Genomic DNA, 17,028 nt, shown 5'->3' with positions numbered 1-17,028 from the left:
ACGTCGACGACGAAGTGGACCCAATTGGTGCTCAGAATCCGGACCATAGCTCACACTGCAACATCTTCACCCACCCTCCACCAACCCTCCCAACCGCTCGCAACCACATCAACATCAACGAAACCCTGCCAAGATCTGTTGGACCAAAAGGAATTGATCGCGATCGTTCGAAGCGCTAGTGGATTAATTTATCAAGCGAAGCGTAGTAAACGTAAACGGCCCCAAACTGAAGCTCCCGAACGTTATCAGAATGCGTCGTAACTGGCTTCTGCGCTGCAGTATCCTGATCAACGTGGCCGTGCTGCTGTACATCGGCAGCCATCTGCTGATCGGCAGCGGCAACTTTGCCCTCGGCCCGGCCTACATCATATCGGATGAGGTGCTGAAACCGCAGCCGGGCGGTGAACAGTTTCTGCCCGCCCAGCAACGATTGCTGGATGCTGAGCATCAGCTGTTTGACCAGCATCAGCAGCAGCAGCAGCAGGCGCTACAATCATCCCAGCAAGGACACAGTAGCTTAGTATTTAAAATCCAAGAAAATGGGGTAAGTTCGGCAAGACGAAGCTGTGTAGAATGTTTAGGAGATGCGTTCCGGGGAAAGACCCAGACAGAGGGAGACAAGATTTGGTGACGCATATAAGGCTCGCGCCATGTTTTAAACGCGATGCCCTCGGAATTGGGTACATTAGTTAGAGTTGCCTAATGAAGTTTAATGTCGCTGTTGCGTACGATGGTGAGGTATGGAGTTATGGTTCTTTTTTGGGCTTCCTTCAAGTTAAACATTAGCTACATTGAAACAGCTTCTTTTTTTTGGTGGGAAGACCCGTTTTAGTGTCGAAATTTGTCGAAAAGCACGATGGTGGAACTGTTGGAACCGGTGCATGTGGCGATCGTAAATGGCAGAAAATGACTAATGGTGTCGACGTCGCGACGTGAGGTGATTGCGTTTGCCGTGGATGACGGCCTTTAAAGAGGATGCAATGCTTTTGCCTGTACCTGCGCCACACGTACAGTGGCAGTCGGCTTTCGAGACAAACATTTAAATCGAGTCTCTCGATGTGTGCCTAAAAATAGGAAGCCCGAAACAAATTTGACGGAGAAGACACAGACGGCGGTTTAGAAAGTGTCGATTCTTTCGAGTTGATGAATATTCAAACGGACGGATCGGGCGCTATACCGAAAGCAGTTGTAGCAGTTTAGCGAGCTTTTGGTTTATTTCCTTACGAAAGAAACACCAACCGCACGACGATTGGAAGCGTTCTGTATGGATATTTTATTCCTTACACACGACAAACCACTTTATTAGTCCGTTTGACCGTGCTTCATTCCGCATGTAGAGCATTTTACCGGTGCGTTACCGTTTTGAATTCCTTCCCGGCACGACGGACATGCAGCTAACAAAGAGAACTAAAACTAGCTATGCAAGAAAAGCCCAATCCAGCCGATGTCTACTGCTGCTGGTGGATGCTTCTAGAATGCTAGATGCTCCATCCATCCTCGCAGCCAATATCGATCCGGGAGGCAATTAGCATAAATAAAAATTTCAGAAGATTTCTCGGTCATTCGGAAGCCGTAAATCGAATCGAAAAACTTAGGCAATCGAGCGAGCACCGAAAACACTACGCGCGCGCGCGCGAGAGAGGAAGTGAGCGGTGTCCGGTGTTTGTCTGTGCAGGTTAAAAGCGTGTTCCGGTATTGGGTTTTTCGAAGACCAATTAGTGACTCCGTCCCCAGAAACGAGCTGTGTGGATGGCACCATTGGACAAACCCCGTCAAAGAGCCCGCTAGGCTTTATTCGTTTATCGGCGCGGTCTTGCTTTGTACCATGCTTGTGCGTGGCGTTTTAAAGAATTCCTATTTTCTATGCCAATTTTTATCATTTCATTTTGCGTTTTGTAAAGTTACTAGTAACACGGGGGTAATTGAAGTTATTTGCAGGGTTTTCCAAAGGATTTCACTCTACTAATCAGTTTACCACAAAACCCATCATTCATTAAAGACAATATAGCAATATTCTTAAATGATATCACAAGAACATCACTGAAACCCGATTGTTAATCACTGCAATATTGTTATATTTCAATATCAACTGGAAGCTTTATGAATGATGTAGTGCTTTTGTGATATCATTTAAAGTTACTCGGGGTAGACTCTTCTGCCATTGCGAAGGTTGATGAGACCCTGTTTGTTGACCTACTGATGCTGATTTTGTCTTTAAAAGATGGAGAATTCCTACCATTTCCTAAACCTTGCGAGGCATTGTCATCTGTCGCCCGCCGTCCAGCTCGCAAACTCTGCCGTTTGTGTATTTGCGTGTGTCTGTGGTTTTATTTTTGCGTTGCGTTTGGCACATTTCGCCGATGCGGAAATCACTTTATGGCTCACTATGGTCTTGTTTGTCATATTTACCGTAAGTCCGCGAAACGGTTCGCATTTGTCGGCGAGCGAGCGACGACAAGATGATAAATATTTGCACGGCCCCGCAAGATCCGCGCAACGGCGCGACAACGGAATCGGGAACGCTATCAATTATGTAGGGTGAAGAATGAAGGCGGCGAGTTTTGGGGGAAAAAAGGGAACGATTTCGGTGCACCGGTGGAATTAAGTTGTGCGAATACAAATGACCACGCGGCAAAGCATTCCTTTAAGAGCGGGCGCGTTTTCGCGACATGAACTTCACATTAATGCTTTCTTATACCTCGGGTGAGCCATTTCTTGTGGAGTGGAATGGTTTTAAGACCCTCCCGTGTGCTTCATGCTCATGATCCCGAACACCTCGTCAGGATGAATGCCATTTGCGAAGACATCATTTATGCACCGTCTTTTGTGTGTTTTGCGTCCGAAAATCGTTGGTACGCGGGCTGCACAATCGAGATTATAAACTGCAGGCGACAAAGCGCACAGGTGTGTGGGCTGGAAGCCATTGGAACTCGGCTGCCCGGGTGGGGATTTGTGAGCGTGATTTCTCTGATTTAAAGTTTCATGAAGGGGAAAATTAGGTCACCGGGAATAATGAGGAGTGGGAGGAGTCGAAGGGACTGTATGATTGATGCAATCCCGTTGCGTTCTTCGCTGTGATTTGCAGATCGGTCTGCAGGAAGTGTCCCAGCAGACGCAGCAACAGCAGTTGCGACCGAGCGGCGGTGGTACCCAGCAACAGCAGGAACAGCAACAGCAGCAGCAGCAGCAGTTGATGCTAGAAACACGAGATGTAGATAACAGTAATCTTAATGTAGACGATAGTCGTTTCGATGTGCCAACGGAGAAGAGTACCGTCCGGAAGATGGTCGGTGGCGATGTGCTTTACCAGGACGGCCAGCAGCCGGCGGGCGGCGGACCGGGCGGTGGTGCGACGGGTGTGCTCAACGGTAGTGATATCTTTTCCACCACCGCATCCATGGACGTCGATGCTAAACTGAGGTAAGCCAAGCCACCTACAGCAAAAAAACCGCTTTTTAGAGCAAAATTCTAATACATTCTCCAATCTCTCTATCCGCCTAGATCGCTGCTCAACTGCCACGACCGTGACTACGAGCCATACATTGGACAGCGGGGAGACTTTTGGGTAATGCGGAATTATATCCGGGCGGAACACGGTGACCTGCGGTGTCACGAAACAATCACCTATACAACGCACGCAGATTACACGTTTCTGGACAATTTAGTACCACTGCTGGAAAGGTGAGTTGGATCGGAGTCACGGAGCGAAACGACGCGTTTAAACATTATCTTTCTCCCATATTGCAACAGGTGGAACGCTCCAGTTAGCCTTGCGCTTCACGCACCCGGCACGGATTTTGTGCCCACGATCAATTCAATAAAATATCTAAGAGACTGCGTACCAGAGAGTCATTTAGTCCGACAGTTTGTCACATTTCATATTTATTTTAGTAGTAAACATATTCCAAAACTTGTAAGTAACTAGAGAAATGCTTGTAAAAAAAAAATAATTTCCTTTATTGATTTGGGCACTCGTTTGTTTTCTTCCCGTTGTCTGCAGGTTCCTAAACACAATCAAGTATTAGACACACCGTACAACTGTTCGCTGGCGGTACCGTACTTTAACGTGTCCGTAATGCAGCTCTACAAAACGCAGAAGAAGCTGCTCTATCCGGTGAACGTCGGGCGAAATATTGCACGCGATGCGGCAATGACACATTTCCTTCTAGCTAGCGATATTGAATTGTATCCCAACCCGGGTCTAGTGCATAAGTTTCTCGAAATGATCGCACGGAACGAACCGGTGCTGCAGCGTAAGAATCCAAGGTAACATACAACCATCCGCGAACCCGCATTTTGCAATTCTAAACACCCGTTTTGTATAATGGCCGTGGTTTTTTGCTACCTTTCCTTTCAGAGTCTTTCCTCTGCCGATATTTGAAGTAGATAATAATTCACCGGTGCCACGTGATAAAGCGGAACTGCAGGAGCTATTGCGCACTGGTAAGGCGATCCCTTTCCACAAGCGCGTCTGCTCCAGCTGCCATGGTGTGCCGAAGTCCAAGGAGTGGATCGCGGCCAACGAAACCGACGGTAAGACCGTGTTAAAATGGTGTGTTTTTAAGCACTAATGGAACTAATATCGGCTACATACGAATTCCAGATTTGGGCGTGTTTCACATTGGCAAACGAATCGGTTACTTTGTGCACTGGGAACCAATATACATTGGAACGCATGCCGATCCACACTACGACGAGCGGTTAAGTTGGGAAGGGAAGAGTGACAAAATGACACAGGTGAGTCGTTGAGTAACCCTGCTTTTTCTAGTAAAATTCACCTTCTAACATTTTTGTTACCTTTTTCGGTAGGGTTATGCACTGTGCGTACTGGATTACGACTTCCACATACTCGACAACGCATTCCTGGTGCACAAACCGGGTATCAAGGTCCTGAAGAAGGATCCGAAACGTGCAATGCTGGCCGCCAAAACGAACCAGCTGATCAAGAAGATGATCTACCCGGAGCTGCAGGTCATGTACGGGACGCGCAAGGGCTGTGCTGTATAGTTGAAGGGGAAACAACATTAGTATAAGGCCAACGATGCCGCTGGCAACGATAGTACTAATGGTGGTGGTAGTAATGGTGCTAGTGATGGTGGTGGTGGTGGTAACAGTAGAGGTTCTATTGGTAGACGCTCGCGGACCATGATCTCATCGTCCTTGGGTTCGGTGGCCGGATGGTCCTCGCTCTCCTTGCTGTCGGCACCGTACCGACCGCACGTTAGCAGTCGGCGCAAGAAGGGCAAACCGAAAGGTTACATCCGCCGCCGACGACGCCGATGAGCGCACGGTCCGTGGCCAGCCCTTGCCCTTGATTGGCACGGCATGGAAGTCTACAGGGTATAAGCGATAATATTTTCATAAGTAAGTGTGCGAGTCTGTGTCTAAGCAGCAACCTGCACGAAGGAATCTGGCGAACAGATGATATATTAAGCTATTTGTCCAAAAGCGAACCAATGCCTGCGCGGAGCAAACGCGGGCTGCGACTGGATCGCGGGAACGAATCGTTTCCTGGAAGTGATATTACCTGAGGACACGTTTAGTTACGTTTTAGTTCGTTTGTTTTTCTTTTTTTTTGATAGGGATAGGGATAATAGGGATCGCCTAGTGATAAAATTTGAGATAAATAGTCTGCAGATGGAATGGTATGGTAAGGCGATCCCTTGTTTTATTCTCGTTTCTATAGCACACCATGTCACTGCAGGCGTGCGCTATGAGACAGCGGAGATATGATGCGCCACTGTCGCACGACGATAAATGCACCCTAAGACGCATAGTCATTCATTCGATGGTTCAATGTTTCAATGTGGATAGGATCTATAGTGTACAATTGAGTGCATCAGTTTTGGTCGTAGGTAAAGTTAGGTTATACAATTGGCATCATTAATTTTCATTGTGAAACTGTATACATAATCATTTCTTTTATCTCCCCCGACTTCATCATCAGCAGCTCAGCTGTCATGCGAATGTTTTAACACAAACAGGGTTCCGCTCTTAGTTCGAAGTAATTGAAGAATCTTAAAGCGAAAGGCGATAAACGTGAAGCATTCATTGTGCACACTCACACGCACATGTATCATATAAAAAAACTTGGTAGATATTTTACAAAACAAAAACAAATGCACATTTTGTGTGTAAGAACAAACGAAAAGAAACAGAGTTTGAACGAACAGAATAATCATTAAATGTTAACAAGGCAGAACGGAACGACCAAGCACTGACCTGAACTGTTCGCGAAGGGAAGGAATTAAATGTTACTTCGCGTTCTGAGCGTTTTAGTATTGTGCGTGAACTAATGCGAAATCTCGCAAGCTAAAATGAAACGTTCAATGCCAGCCGGGAGACGGGATATGGCACGGGAAGGGTGTGTGGTTTTAACCAAAAGACATGTGAGCAACAATAATTTTACCCCTTGACAAACAAAAGGTACATGTAATTCATTAAAAAAAGATTTAAATTGTTTGGTACGGTTTTTCAAAAACCAATTGATTATAGACGATTCTACTTCATATTGTTTGAGTGTTTTGTTCAACCTGCTCATTGTTTTCTTAGGAATCTTTTGATACTACTGCATATGCTAGAAATGTTGTGTCCATTTACGCTTTTAATCTATTGTCAAATTTGTTTCATATTTTAAATTTCTTCCTTTTATGGTATCCTAGATCTGACTTTTACAGACAAAGCACTTTCGCTTAAAGCAAATACGCAAAAGAACAAATAGTTACATATCGAAACATAGAACAAGTAGTGTGATAACATAGCTATTCTCTTCCGAGTTCTCAATACATACGAACAATACAAATTTCTATTCTTCTTAGCATTAACCACTAGGAGCTATTCTATTTTCCTTTGCATTACACACGTTGCATTAATGCGTAACTCATTTAGCCGAACAATAAGCAAACGAACACAAACCGCACGAACAAAACAAACATGAAAAGTCGGGCATAAAGTCATCGTAAATCTCAGCCACACGGTAGTTGTTTATTTTACGTCTCCATAGTAAAGTGCCTTATTCGTATGAAGAACAAACACAAAAATTAAAACACGTGCATGTGAACGAAAAAATACACAATAATCGGAATGGAACGCATCAAGTGCGAGCAATGTGAACAACAATTATCCTTAACTGGAAAAGAAAGTGAAGGAATACAATATTGAAGCAAAAATAACGTGAAACGATTGATGAAGTGCAAACATTGGAAGTGAATACTGAAGATCAGAACAGAGCACAAGCTTAGAGTTCGAAACGCACTGAAGATCTGAAGTAAACTTATAAAACACTGTGAATCTCAACGAACGTTACACACTCATTACACACCATTAAACCTTAACAATGGATCGTTAGGGCGAATTTTCATGCATGATACACTAAAAAGGTATATTTTAATCGACCAGAAGCATTAGGTTCATTAACACCTTCTACACACTATCTCTTTATCTCTCTATCTCTCTCGTTCGCAAATTACGTTAACCTTTTTGTATATATGTAGCACTAGACATTAAGTTAATCATTATTACGAACAAACGGTTGCAATTAAGCTCGAAGTTAGTTAGTTAGTCCCGTTCCACTATTGCTACCACAAGAAGAAAAATAATCGCGTTTATTACTTTTCATTTCCTTTTCCTCGAACGACACATTTGTTTTCTACCAAATTTATTATCTTTTAGCAATACTCTTTTATGGGATTAAGCTAGTATGAAGAGAGAGAAGAAATCGTATTGTACATAGCGATAGGAGTTTATTTCGCAACATATTTTGCCAATGTTTCGTTTAGCCGGTTGATAAGTGTTTTCGTGTTTTATTTCGGTTCAGTTACAGTCAGTGAAACCGATCAGAAATTAATCGATACTATGCGCAGAAAATTATTGCAGTGCGGTCCGTGGTACTAAAGGAACTAATTGTGTACAGGTACAGGATACTGGAGCAAAAGCTGAGATATGCTGAGATGGGGCAGAAAATTTACGGGAGTAATAAATGTATTTCCATAGAAGTGTTCCTTTTTTAGAAGAACGCGATAATGTAATTACTGCGGAACAATGTTCGTGATGACAACGACGGTTACATGACGACCAGGACCATGTGGACGACTAGGACGAGACACCCTGATACACCGCCCAACCTCCGAACCAAATAGGAAGGATGTGTATGTACGTGACCCACCAAAATTGGACATCTTAATCTGACACATTTACGACCAATTGAAGCTGAGAAATTAGTCGTGTTGATATCTACACAATCGAAATCTCGACGTAGTGAATTGCAGCGCGACGTCATAGGATATCAGCATTGGTCCAAGTTCTTCAAAGAATCACGAACTCTAAAATTCTGATACACCGATTCCGAGCGCCAAACAACTTGTGTAGTATCACATGGGAGATCAGGACCTTGAAGTTCCTGCTGCAGATCAGAGTTGGTTAAAAACAGAAGATCCTAGAATACGTGGTTGATGGTGTCCTTGTCGATGTTGTCATAGTAGAACAGGACAGAAATAATTAGAAAGGATATACCTCGCAGTCCTGATGGGCTCCAGGCATCCTCCCACCAATAACGAATGAATACATTCTAGCGATACAATCGAAATCGATCAACAACACTCCTGAAAGATGCTGATTCACCACGGCCGAATTGGGCAGGAGGTTTCCGATATGGAACCAAGACTATCACTCTTATCTTATCGCGGTGCAGGCGTTTGTATCGCGGAGAGAAAATAAGCCAACTCGGCAGACTGTGGCCGTCGATTGCCGAACCTACCGTAATCAGTTGACGGTGCGACACCATTCGAACGAGGGTGATGCGAACGTTACCGTACTGGCAACCAATCCGGAGGTGTTAATTGATGGTGCTTTATCGCGTTAAAGTGTTTGTTGAATTGGACGTGATCGATGTGTTAGAATGCCGATGCCCAGTGTTACCGTGTGGGGAAGACTCGAAGACTGACTAGTTGAACTTTTGCAATCAACTCTCTATGCCCGACCGTTGTTGCTCCAAACGTGTAGTTGAACTTTGAAACAGTCGTCTAGTTTTTTACCAAAGACGCTCAGTTACGTTCGCTTACTTTGATCGAATTGAATCAGATGACAGCATTCAACAATACCGCCAACTATAAGTCGCTGCGTCCGAACGATGGTGAAATGATTGCCCGCCGTTCGACGGTACTCCGGACGGTGCTGCTGCTAGTGATCGTGTTCTTTGTGCTGTTCTGTCTGTTGGGTTACTATTACAATCCGGCAGGGGATCGAAACTATGCACCGAATCAGTACCTGACCGAGGGTGCCTCACACGAAGCACTTCTGCGCCGACTAAAGTAAGTACTTCCTGCGTACAATGTGTGCAACACGTGAGCGGTGTGTTGGTTTGCTGTTTGTAAAACATAGATTTGAAGTAGCGTGAACAGCGAGTCTTCTTGTGCTACGGCAAAGGAGCTGTTCCAATGTTTGTACGGTGACTGTTTTACCTGTTACATCGTTATCAGTGACAGAGTGATGGGCAAGTGAACCAAAAAGTAAGCAATTCGAGCTTGTTATGTTGTGGCGCAGCGTCATCCAACCGTGATCGTGACCGAGCATTTATCCAGGTGGTTACGTTTGCAAATATTATTTACTCGTGAGGAACTTTGAATGAAACCGATTGACCACGCGCCCTTATCAGCAGAGCATTTCGATGCATAGCTTTTGGGACCTGCTAGTGATAAGAAATCAGAGATCTCCATCTTGCACTCATACAAACACACCGTTGACTCACAAGCACAAGTATTGATTGATTCAATTAGCAACACTTAAAAAATTGTGGGCCCGATTTACTTTCTCATGCTCTCTTTCGTTTAGGACGATACTCAACTGCAACTCACCGTCCAATGGCTACCAGCTGGAAATGCACGGCAATCACTATCTGTTGCGCAATTTCTACGCACCGCGGCGGACATTCAACTGCTACGAAACCATAACCTATACCACGCACGCGGACTACACGTTCCTGGACAATGTGGTGCCGTTGTTGGAGCGTTGGCTTGCACCGATCAGTATTGCGCTATATGCTCCCGGTAAAGATTTCGGACGTTCGGTGGCATTGATCCAGTATCTGCTGCATTGCCATCAGGAGAGCTCCCTGGTACAGGAGTACGTCAGCTTCCATGTGTACTTTGAGTTTGAACATCTTCCTTCCCGTCCGGTTTCTTACTATCGTGACAAGATTACAGACCCGCTAGACTGCACCAATGCAACAATTGCCTGGAATACGCTTCTCGGCAATAGCGGCGAACTGTTGGATACCTTCCGGGCATCAAACAACCTCACCTATCCGGTGAACGTGGGCAGAAACGTAGCCCGAAGTTCGGCCATGACACATTTTGTCCTCGCGAGTGATATCGAACTATACCCAAGCCCGAACTTTATACCGATGTTTCTGCGTATGATTGCCCATCCGTTCTACCAGTACACCCTGCACAGTGCGAGCGTGTACGTGCTGCCAGTGTTCGAGGTAGCGGAAGATGTTCCAGCTCCCACGGATAAAGCCCAACTGCTGGAACTCCTCGAACGAGGAGATGCGATAAAATTTCACGCAAATATCTGCTCTAACTGCCACACGGTGCCGGGGTACGCGGAGTGGTTAACTGCGTTCAAGTACGACTACACGATGGACATACACGTGACGTCCAAAAGGGAAGGGACCTACGTTTCCTGGGAACCCATCTACGTTGGCACGAAGCAAGAACCGGAATACGATGAGCGGTTAAGTTGGGAAGGAAAAGCGGACAAGATGACGCAGGTGAGTATTGCTACCGTTGGTAACTCTGGGTCCGGAAGCTGTATTCTACTGATCTGCTTTATTCCAGGGATACATCATGTGCATTCTGGGGTACGACTTCCACGTTCTGGATAATGGATTCTTGGTGCACCGGCCCGGTATAAAGACGATGGCACAGGCAAACAGACCACCACAACAAGCAAAACAACGATCGTTTATGCGTAAAACAATTGCCCGTGAAATTGCTGCCCTTTACGGCACACGGGCAGGGTGCAAAATTTAGGACCACCCTAAACCCTGTGGAACATTTCTTCTCTTCATTTATCTAGTCAAATGCAAAATCGAAACACCATTCCGCTGGGTGATCAGTTTATTCGCATACACGCCATTGTGGCGCCAGTGTGTGACCACGTCCTGTAATTAAACACACACGCATTCGAGTATTATTTTAGTAGCTTAATATAACCACCAACACCGTCTAGGCACATCCGGTTACATTGGCGACACCATCGCACGCGTTTATCAGCTCGTTGAAGGCTTGCTCCGGACCGCAAAAGTTAACCCTCGGCCTGTCGTCGACGCACAAGAAAAATTTCTGACAGTCGTTCGGCGAACGGAAGAAACGCACCGGCTGGATCAATCCTTGGGCCTGTGGTGGACACTTAAAGCCCAGGTACGCCTCGGCATCGCAATCCTCCACCAGGTCTGCCCAATCGCACTGGTACGTGGCCGAGTTGAACGCTAGCCCAGTGGGACAGTTCAGCACGAATGCCGTACCACCGGCACAGTTCTTAAACTGGCCACAGTTGGCCCTATCGCCGACCTTGTAGTAACCGAACTGGTGCGGGCAGTCCTCCGTCGGAATGGGCGGTTGCGTCCGTCCACGGCTGCCACAATCGACATCGATCGGATACTGGCACGGGTAGGTGAACAGCGATACTTTGTCGTTGAATAGCAATCCGTCCGGACAAAGCTGTCGTCGTGGTTCACCCTCCTGTAAACGAGAAAAATTGGACGCGAGTTGTCGACATCTTAGTGCACAGTACTGAGTACACAAAGTACTTTAAACATAGGAGCTTAAAACCTACCACACATTCGATGTACGCATCGCACTGATCAGACACGGGATAGCGGCCATTTTTTTCGGGACAGGATTGGCTTTGTGCTGTGAAAAGTGGAAACAAGAGCATCAATAAGATATGTTTAAAGAGTTAATTAAAAATCGATCGATCTTGGAAGCCATACGGTCAGCACACCATGTCGGGTGTCATATTATCTCTGATGACCAAATCACGAACACTTAACTGAAGGGTGACTATTTCCGGTTATGATGATTATAATTAGCATCAAACATTCGTCCAACTTTAAATCGTTTTTCAATGTCAGCCATCTTTGCATCGATCAAAATTAACACGTCCTGAGGTTGAGCATCTTGATCATCCTGATCTCGCGCGCTTGATGACTAATCGCCCAGACCACTCATGCATCATGCAAATGCCGAAAACAACAAACAGGAATAATTCCAAATATTCGACCTTGGATGGTATTCATATGATGCCACCCGTTGAGCGAAGAATCGTTCCATCGTGCCCATGTGAGCCATCTTCCTACGTCAAGGTGAACCGGGTACGTCCAAACAAGCTATTCATCCCACCAAAACCGTTTCAGTTTCGATGGGAAGTCCAACGTGCACTTCGAATGCGTACGATCGCATCACACCGCACATCAAATATCTGGCTTCGACTTGTAACAAAAAAACTCCCCCTCCCCCCCTAGAACGGAACAGATTGCACGATTGCATTGAAATGAGCATCTCTCCCACAATTTGCGTGCCCCACCTACACGATCTGATGCACCTAACGGCATCCGAAGATGAACACTTTCGCTTTTCATGCTCACACGTCCTTGACACGAATGAAAATATCACGACTTTTCCCTTTCGGTTAAAGACATTGTGCCCCGTCTGGTAATAGTTACCGTGATAGAACAGCGCCATCGTACAGACCACGACCGCAATGGCGATCTTTCCTCCCGACGTCATGATTACGTCGCGCTGAATTCTAAGTCGCGGGGGTGTATTGCAATCACTTGCCGTTAGCGTTTAACGCCCTGGTGTCTGTTACCGTTGGCGGATGGATTCAAACTAAATCGAAGAAGCAACGGCAGATCATCTAGACGATCTTCTCCTGGTAGAGCTGGTGCGATGGTGCGAGGAAGGAGTGCCGGGTTGCAAACTCATCAGATATTCAGCGACATTTATTTGTCGTCGTCTTATAACGTGATCGCACAGGTGAGACTTGTCGTGGATGCTGTGAAAAGTGGGGGTTGATATATGGCTGGTATTGGTCGGCGAATTTTCAGACGACGACATACTGTAGCGCTGCACGTGCGTTTTCATTCAAAAGCCATCCCACTGCTCCATGACGTCGTTGTTCTGTCGGAGGGGGAGCTATGTAAAGTATTCCATTACGTTCCGTTTATTCTCTTTTATTTTACGGCTTATTCTTGTAGCTTAAAAGAAATAATATGATCATGGTTAATGGAACTAAAGAATGTTTCTAAATTCAATGTTCAATGAGCGATCAAATCGCGTTGCCACAATGCCCAAGGGTTAAAAAATAAGGGAACACTTTTATCTATTGGCTTAACTTTGAAATGGGGTTTCTTCGTAATTATGTAAGCGTCATTTCGGTGCTATTTTTGTGGAATACGATAGGGACAAGGTGCATTTTTTTGAATCAAAATTATGCTTGGAGTAGCCATCAATAATTTTACGTTTTTAAATGCCTTGGGAATAATCCACAATGATGTAGTCACCTTGGTATAGCCTTTTTCAAGCTGTCAGTTCTGTGCAAGCAGTACAATAACCTGCAAAAATAGAGCCATGAATATTATAATCATAGAACTGTGTTTTAAATGCAAACATCAACTGTTACAAAAATTAATCGAAATTCTGCACTAACTCTCAATCAAACAAATGAGTTTTAATTTAACACAGTTGCTAGCAAATGCAAGAAAAAATATGAACCGTCCCACCTTTTTTGTAGGTTACTGTATGTTTGGCAGCGCACAATTGACATTTGCCTATTTGTAAGCAAATCGTTGTATGTTTGTTGTGTTTTTGTGGCTTTTTCCAAATCTTTTGTGTAGTTTTCCAGAACAATTGTGCATTCCAGTTGCAGTGAACTTTTTCCCACGCACAAAGAAAGTTTTAAATGAAATGCATATGGTGTAAGTGGCGCCAACCACAGCAGCAAAGTAAACCTTGTGAATGAGTTGTGCGGGCCGCTTGGAGATAGAGAACCAAAAGTTATGAACATCGGAAATGGACCCACAACTTCGGCGAAGCGACAATATTGCCGGTTATGTTTGGGAAAGGAAGAGCAACTATTAGATATTTTCAGTGCGCCGCAAACCACAAATCGGAAGGAACCTTTGGCGGTGCGAATACAGGGCTGCCTGCAGCTGGATGTAAGTGATTCGATACGGTGCTGTAGTTGGCAGAAGCATGATGCGCTAATTCTTAACTTATTTTAGATCACGCTACAAGACAGTCTACCGAAATGGATCTGCAAACGGTGCTTGGAGAAGATAGATGACTTTACCAGCTTTCGGGATCGTTGCAAACAGAACGAGCGTAAACTACTGCTGGGGGAGGTTGATGGTCCAGAAGTAAGTTTTCCCGTTGATGGCGTTGCTGACGCACAGCCGGACAATGATGATGATGAAGAAGAATTGGAAATGATTGTTATCGATCCGTCACAAGATTACGAAAGCTCGAACGACAGTCTTCCAAATGAAGCTTATGGTGAGAAATCTGTGACGACCGATACTTACCTTCCGCCGCTGGGGCCCTTTGGCTTTCAACCTGAACCAACCGCGGAAGAAGAGGACGGCGAAGGTTCCGAGATAGAAGAAGGCGAAGAGGAAGAAGAGGAGGACGATGAAGGGGAAACCAAATGTGATTCAGTAGCGGAAGAAACGCGCAATGGATTACCGTCACATACGGGCAGTACCACCACTCCCACAAAGAAAACGGTCGTTTATACGTGCAAGTACTGTGACGTAGCGTTTGGTGCAGCTTCCGCCTGTCAGTTGCACGAGATGCAGAATCATGACCTGTTGGCACCGTACGATTGCATCTACTGCCAGTATAAAACCTCCATCCGGACGTATCTGATTACGCACATACGAGATTCCCACAGTCTAACCCGACCGTACATTTGCGTGCAGTGCAATAAGGGATTCTTGCGCCGGTCCGATCTCAAAAAGCACACGTTCGTTCACACGGGCATTCGACCGTACGCGTGCGATCAGTGCAGCAAAACCTTTTCGCGCAACACGAATCTCAAGAAGCACATGCGTACCCATCTCGGGTTGAAACCGCACGTGTGTCAACTTTGTCCACGATCGTTTGCAAACAAGGCGGATCTAGTACGGCACCGGAGTTACCATACGGAACAGGAAACGCAATACTCTTGCATACGGTGTGGAATGTTGTACACGCAGAAGGATAAGCTGTACGAGCATGAGCGATATTGCATGGGGAAGTCGTCTTTGTATGGTTTGGGGTCGACTGCGCTAGTGGAGCCAATGAAACATGAAACACCGTTCGTGGGTGGTTTGATTGGTGCCCAAATTCCACCCCTTTCACTGCCAAGTGTACCGGTGGAACTTACCCGAACTGAACCGATCGTAAATGATCCGCCGAGCTTCGACAGTGGCGACGCATTGCTCACTTCGAACGTTCCCCAGACTCCACCTTCGAGTAAGATTTACAATTGTTCGAAATGCCCGAAACGGTTCCTCAGCAAAGCGAGCCTTCGTGCACACGAGAGTATCCACCCGGCTAATGACAAGGGTAATTATGAATGTCGTCGGTGCGATAAACAGTTCGTCATTAAGCGTGATTTCGACCATCATCTCCAAACGCACCCGGAGCTTAAACCGTATCAGTGTACTACCTGTAGCAAACGGTTCTCTCGCAGAGATAAACTCCACCGTCACGAGCGTATCCATCAACAGGAACGAAATTTCTCCTGTCCGGACTGTTCGGCGAAATTCGCACGGAAGGATGCGTTCGAGGCGCACCTTAAGATTCATTGCAGTCCAAACGTCGACGGTTCACTAGCAACAGGACTGCTTTCCTCGATGGGACATACACTTGGCACGGAGATGATGGTACCGATGTCGATGCAACAACATTCCCTGCTGTATTCCATGGTTAGGGAAGATGGCACGATGGCGGTCGATCCATCGATTAGTATGTGAACCGCTGGGCTGGTGTGAAGCTTAATATGGAAGTAGATAATTCGGAAGCACAAGCGATATTTCTTCTTACCATCTCGAGTAAGATTCATGTTAACGTTAGGACAGTGTAAAAGGAGTGTACTAATAATAGTATCTTTCTTTCTAAGAAGCCATTCTCAAAAATATTGCTATCGATCAAAAGAATCGCTCTCGATATCTGTTATCGATGTTTTTTTGTTGTAAAAAGAAAGGGCAAGTCTTTTGTAATTTAAAAAAAGGAAAAAAATCATCTACATACTAGCATACTAGCATGGAGATAAAAGTGTATGATACAATGTTAGATAAAACTCTTGATTAGTTTCCGCAAACCGCAAACGTGCTACTCTGGTTTACGTAACAAAATATTCCACAAACGCCATAGTGTAGTCTGTTCTGCTAGGGTAAGCGTCCACTCTAACATTTACTCTACTACCTTACAACCTTATTTATGTATAGATAATGATAGAATCGGAGTGATCTCCCTTCTTAGTGCGGCGGTACAATACTACATAGCATAATTGATAGCTGTATAAGAAAACTCTATTTACACCACACAAGTGTTTCATCAAAAATACATAACTAAAACACAGCTGAAACAAAACGAACGGGAATTGGAAGGAAGTTTTGAAGAATTTCGTACAGCCGCAACCGCCTCACGGTAGGCTGCATTTATTTTTTACTTTATTAATTTAAACATGGGAAAGAAACAAAAAACAAAACGGGTTAATAGTGAATGTTCTTTGTTAAGTGTAAACTGACTTTCTTTAGTTGTGTCCAAAGCGTTTACTAAAAGATCCGATAGAGGTCCTGCAGTTGTGCAATTCGATTATCATAACCATGATAACGACTACCTTATTGATCATGGAAAGCTTCTTGTTATCATAGTAGCTTCCCTTAGGCAAAATTTGGGTTCCATTTTCTATAATCCTACACAGCCTATCAAAACATATGGCAAAAAATCTCAGGCTGAACATTAACTTTACGAAATTAAA

The 17,028-nt window shown here is 45.1% G+C and overlaps 4 protein-coding genes across 4 annotated transcripts; 3 read left to right on the top strand and 1 right to left on the bottom strand.

Moving 5' to 3' along the window:
* Nucleotides 1–210: 210 nt before the first annotated feature.
* On the top strand, nt 211–5,540 carry LOC128303361 (beta-1,4-glucuronyltransferase 1-like). The gene is made up of 8 exons (XM_053040292.1): nt 211–544; nt 3,086–3,420; nt 3,502–3,681; nt 3,751–3,913; nt 4,001–4,266; nt 4,358–4,533; nt 4,604–4,737; nt 4,810–5,540. The coding sequence occupies exons 1-8, from the start codon at nt 251–253 to the stop codon at nt 5,005–5,007; spliced, it is 1,746 nt and encodes a 581-aa protein (XP_052896252.1). The 5' UTR covers nt 211–250; the 3' UTR covers nt 5,008–5,540.
* Nucleotides 5,541–9,078: 3,538 nt separating this feature from the next.
* On the top strand, nt 9,079–11,099 carry LOC128303211 (beta-1,4-glucuronyltransferase 1-like). Its single transcript, XM_053040085.1, has 3 exons — nt 9,079–9,308; nt 9,829–10,768; nt 10,836–11,099. Exons 1-3 carry the CDS (start codon nt 9,079–9,081, stop codon nt 11,028–11,030), a joined length of 1,365 nt encoding a protein of 454 aa, XP_052896045.1. The 3' UTR covers nt 11,031–11,099.
* Nucleotides 11,100–11,105: 6 nt separating this feature from the next.
* On the bottom strand, nt 11,106–12,866 carry LOC128303212 (protein obstructor-E). The gene is made up of 3 exons (XM_053040086.1): nt 12,725–12,866; nt 11,836–11,912; nt 11,106–11,741 (listed from the first exon to the last, which is right to left on the bottom strand). Exons 1-3 carry the CDS (start codon nt 12,786–12,788, stop codon nt 11,226–11,228), a joined length of 657 nt encoding a protein of 218 aa, XP_052896046.1. The 5' UTR covers nt 12,789–12,866; the 3' UTR covers nt 11,106–11,225.
* A 995-nt stretch (nt 12,867–13,861) lies between these two features.
* On the top strand, nt 13,862–16,621 carry LOC128302085 (zinc finger protein 436-like). Its single transcript, XM_053038809.1, has 2 exons — nt 13,862–14,218; nt 14,285–16,621. The coding sequence occupies exons 1-2, from the start codon at nt 14,060–14,062 to the stop codon at nt 16,016–16,018; spliced, it is 1,893 nt and encodes a 630-aa protein (XP_052894769.1). The 5' UTR covers nt 13,862–14,059; the 3' UTR covers nt 16,019–16,621.
* The last annotated feature ends 407 nt before the right edge of the window (nt 16,622–17,028 follow it).

Source organism: Anopheles moucheti, chromosome 3, assembly GCF_943734755.1.
Source record: "Anopheles moucheti chromosome 3, idAnoMoucSN_F20_07, whole genome shotgun sequence".
In the NCBI taxonomy this organism is placed as follows: Eukaryota; Metazoa; Arthropoda; class Insecta; order Diptera; family Culicidae; genus Anopheles; species Anopheles moucheti.
The sequence above is the reverse complement of the archived record's forward strand: the minus strand, read 5'-3'. Positions and strand labels throughout refer to the sequence as shown.

Coding starts and splice junctions, on each gene's coding strand:
- LOC128302085 (XM_053038809.1), top strand. CDS start 14,060: ATGAACATCGGAAATGGACCCACAACTTCGGCGAAGCGACAATATTGC. Junction 14,219..14,284: donor AGGGCTGCCTGCAGCTGGAT/GTAAGTGATTCG, acceptor AACTTATTTTAG/ATCACGCTACAAGACAGTCT.
- LOC128303212 (XM_053040086.1), bottom strand. CDS start 12,788: ATGACGTCGGGAGGAAAGATCGCCATTGCGGTCGTGGTCTGTACGATG. Junction 11,913..12,724: donor GATGGCGCTGTTCTATCACG/GTAACTATTACC, acceptor CACTTTTCACAG/CACAAAGCCAATCCTGTCCC. Junction 11,742..11,835: donor ATGCGTACATCGAATGTGTG/GTAGGTTTTAAG, acceptor TCTCGTTTACAG/GAGGGTGAACCACGACGACA.
- LOC128303211 (XM_053040085.1), top strand. CDS start 9,079: ATGACAGCATTCAACAATACCGCCAACTATAAGTCGCTGCGTCCGAAC. Junction 9,309..9,828: donor GCACTTCTGCGCCGACTAAA/GTAAGTACTTCC, acceptor TCTTTCGTTTAG/GACGATACTCAACTGCAACT. Junction 10,769..10,835: donor AAGCGGACAAGATGACGCAG/GTGAGTATTGCT, acceptor GCTTTATTCCAG/GGATACATCATGTGCATTCT.
- LOC128303361 (XM_053040292.1), top strand. CDS start 251: ATGCGTCGTAACTGGCTTCTGCGCTGCAGTATCCTGATCAACGTGGCC. Junction 3,421..3,501: donor GACGTCGATGCTAAACTGAG/GTAAGCCAAGCC, acceptor CTATCCGCCTAG/ATCGCTGCTCAACTGCCACG. Junction 3,682..3,750: donor TTAGTACCACTGCTGGAAAG/GTGAGTTGGATC, acceptor ATATTGCAACAG/GTGGAACGCTCCAGTTAGCC.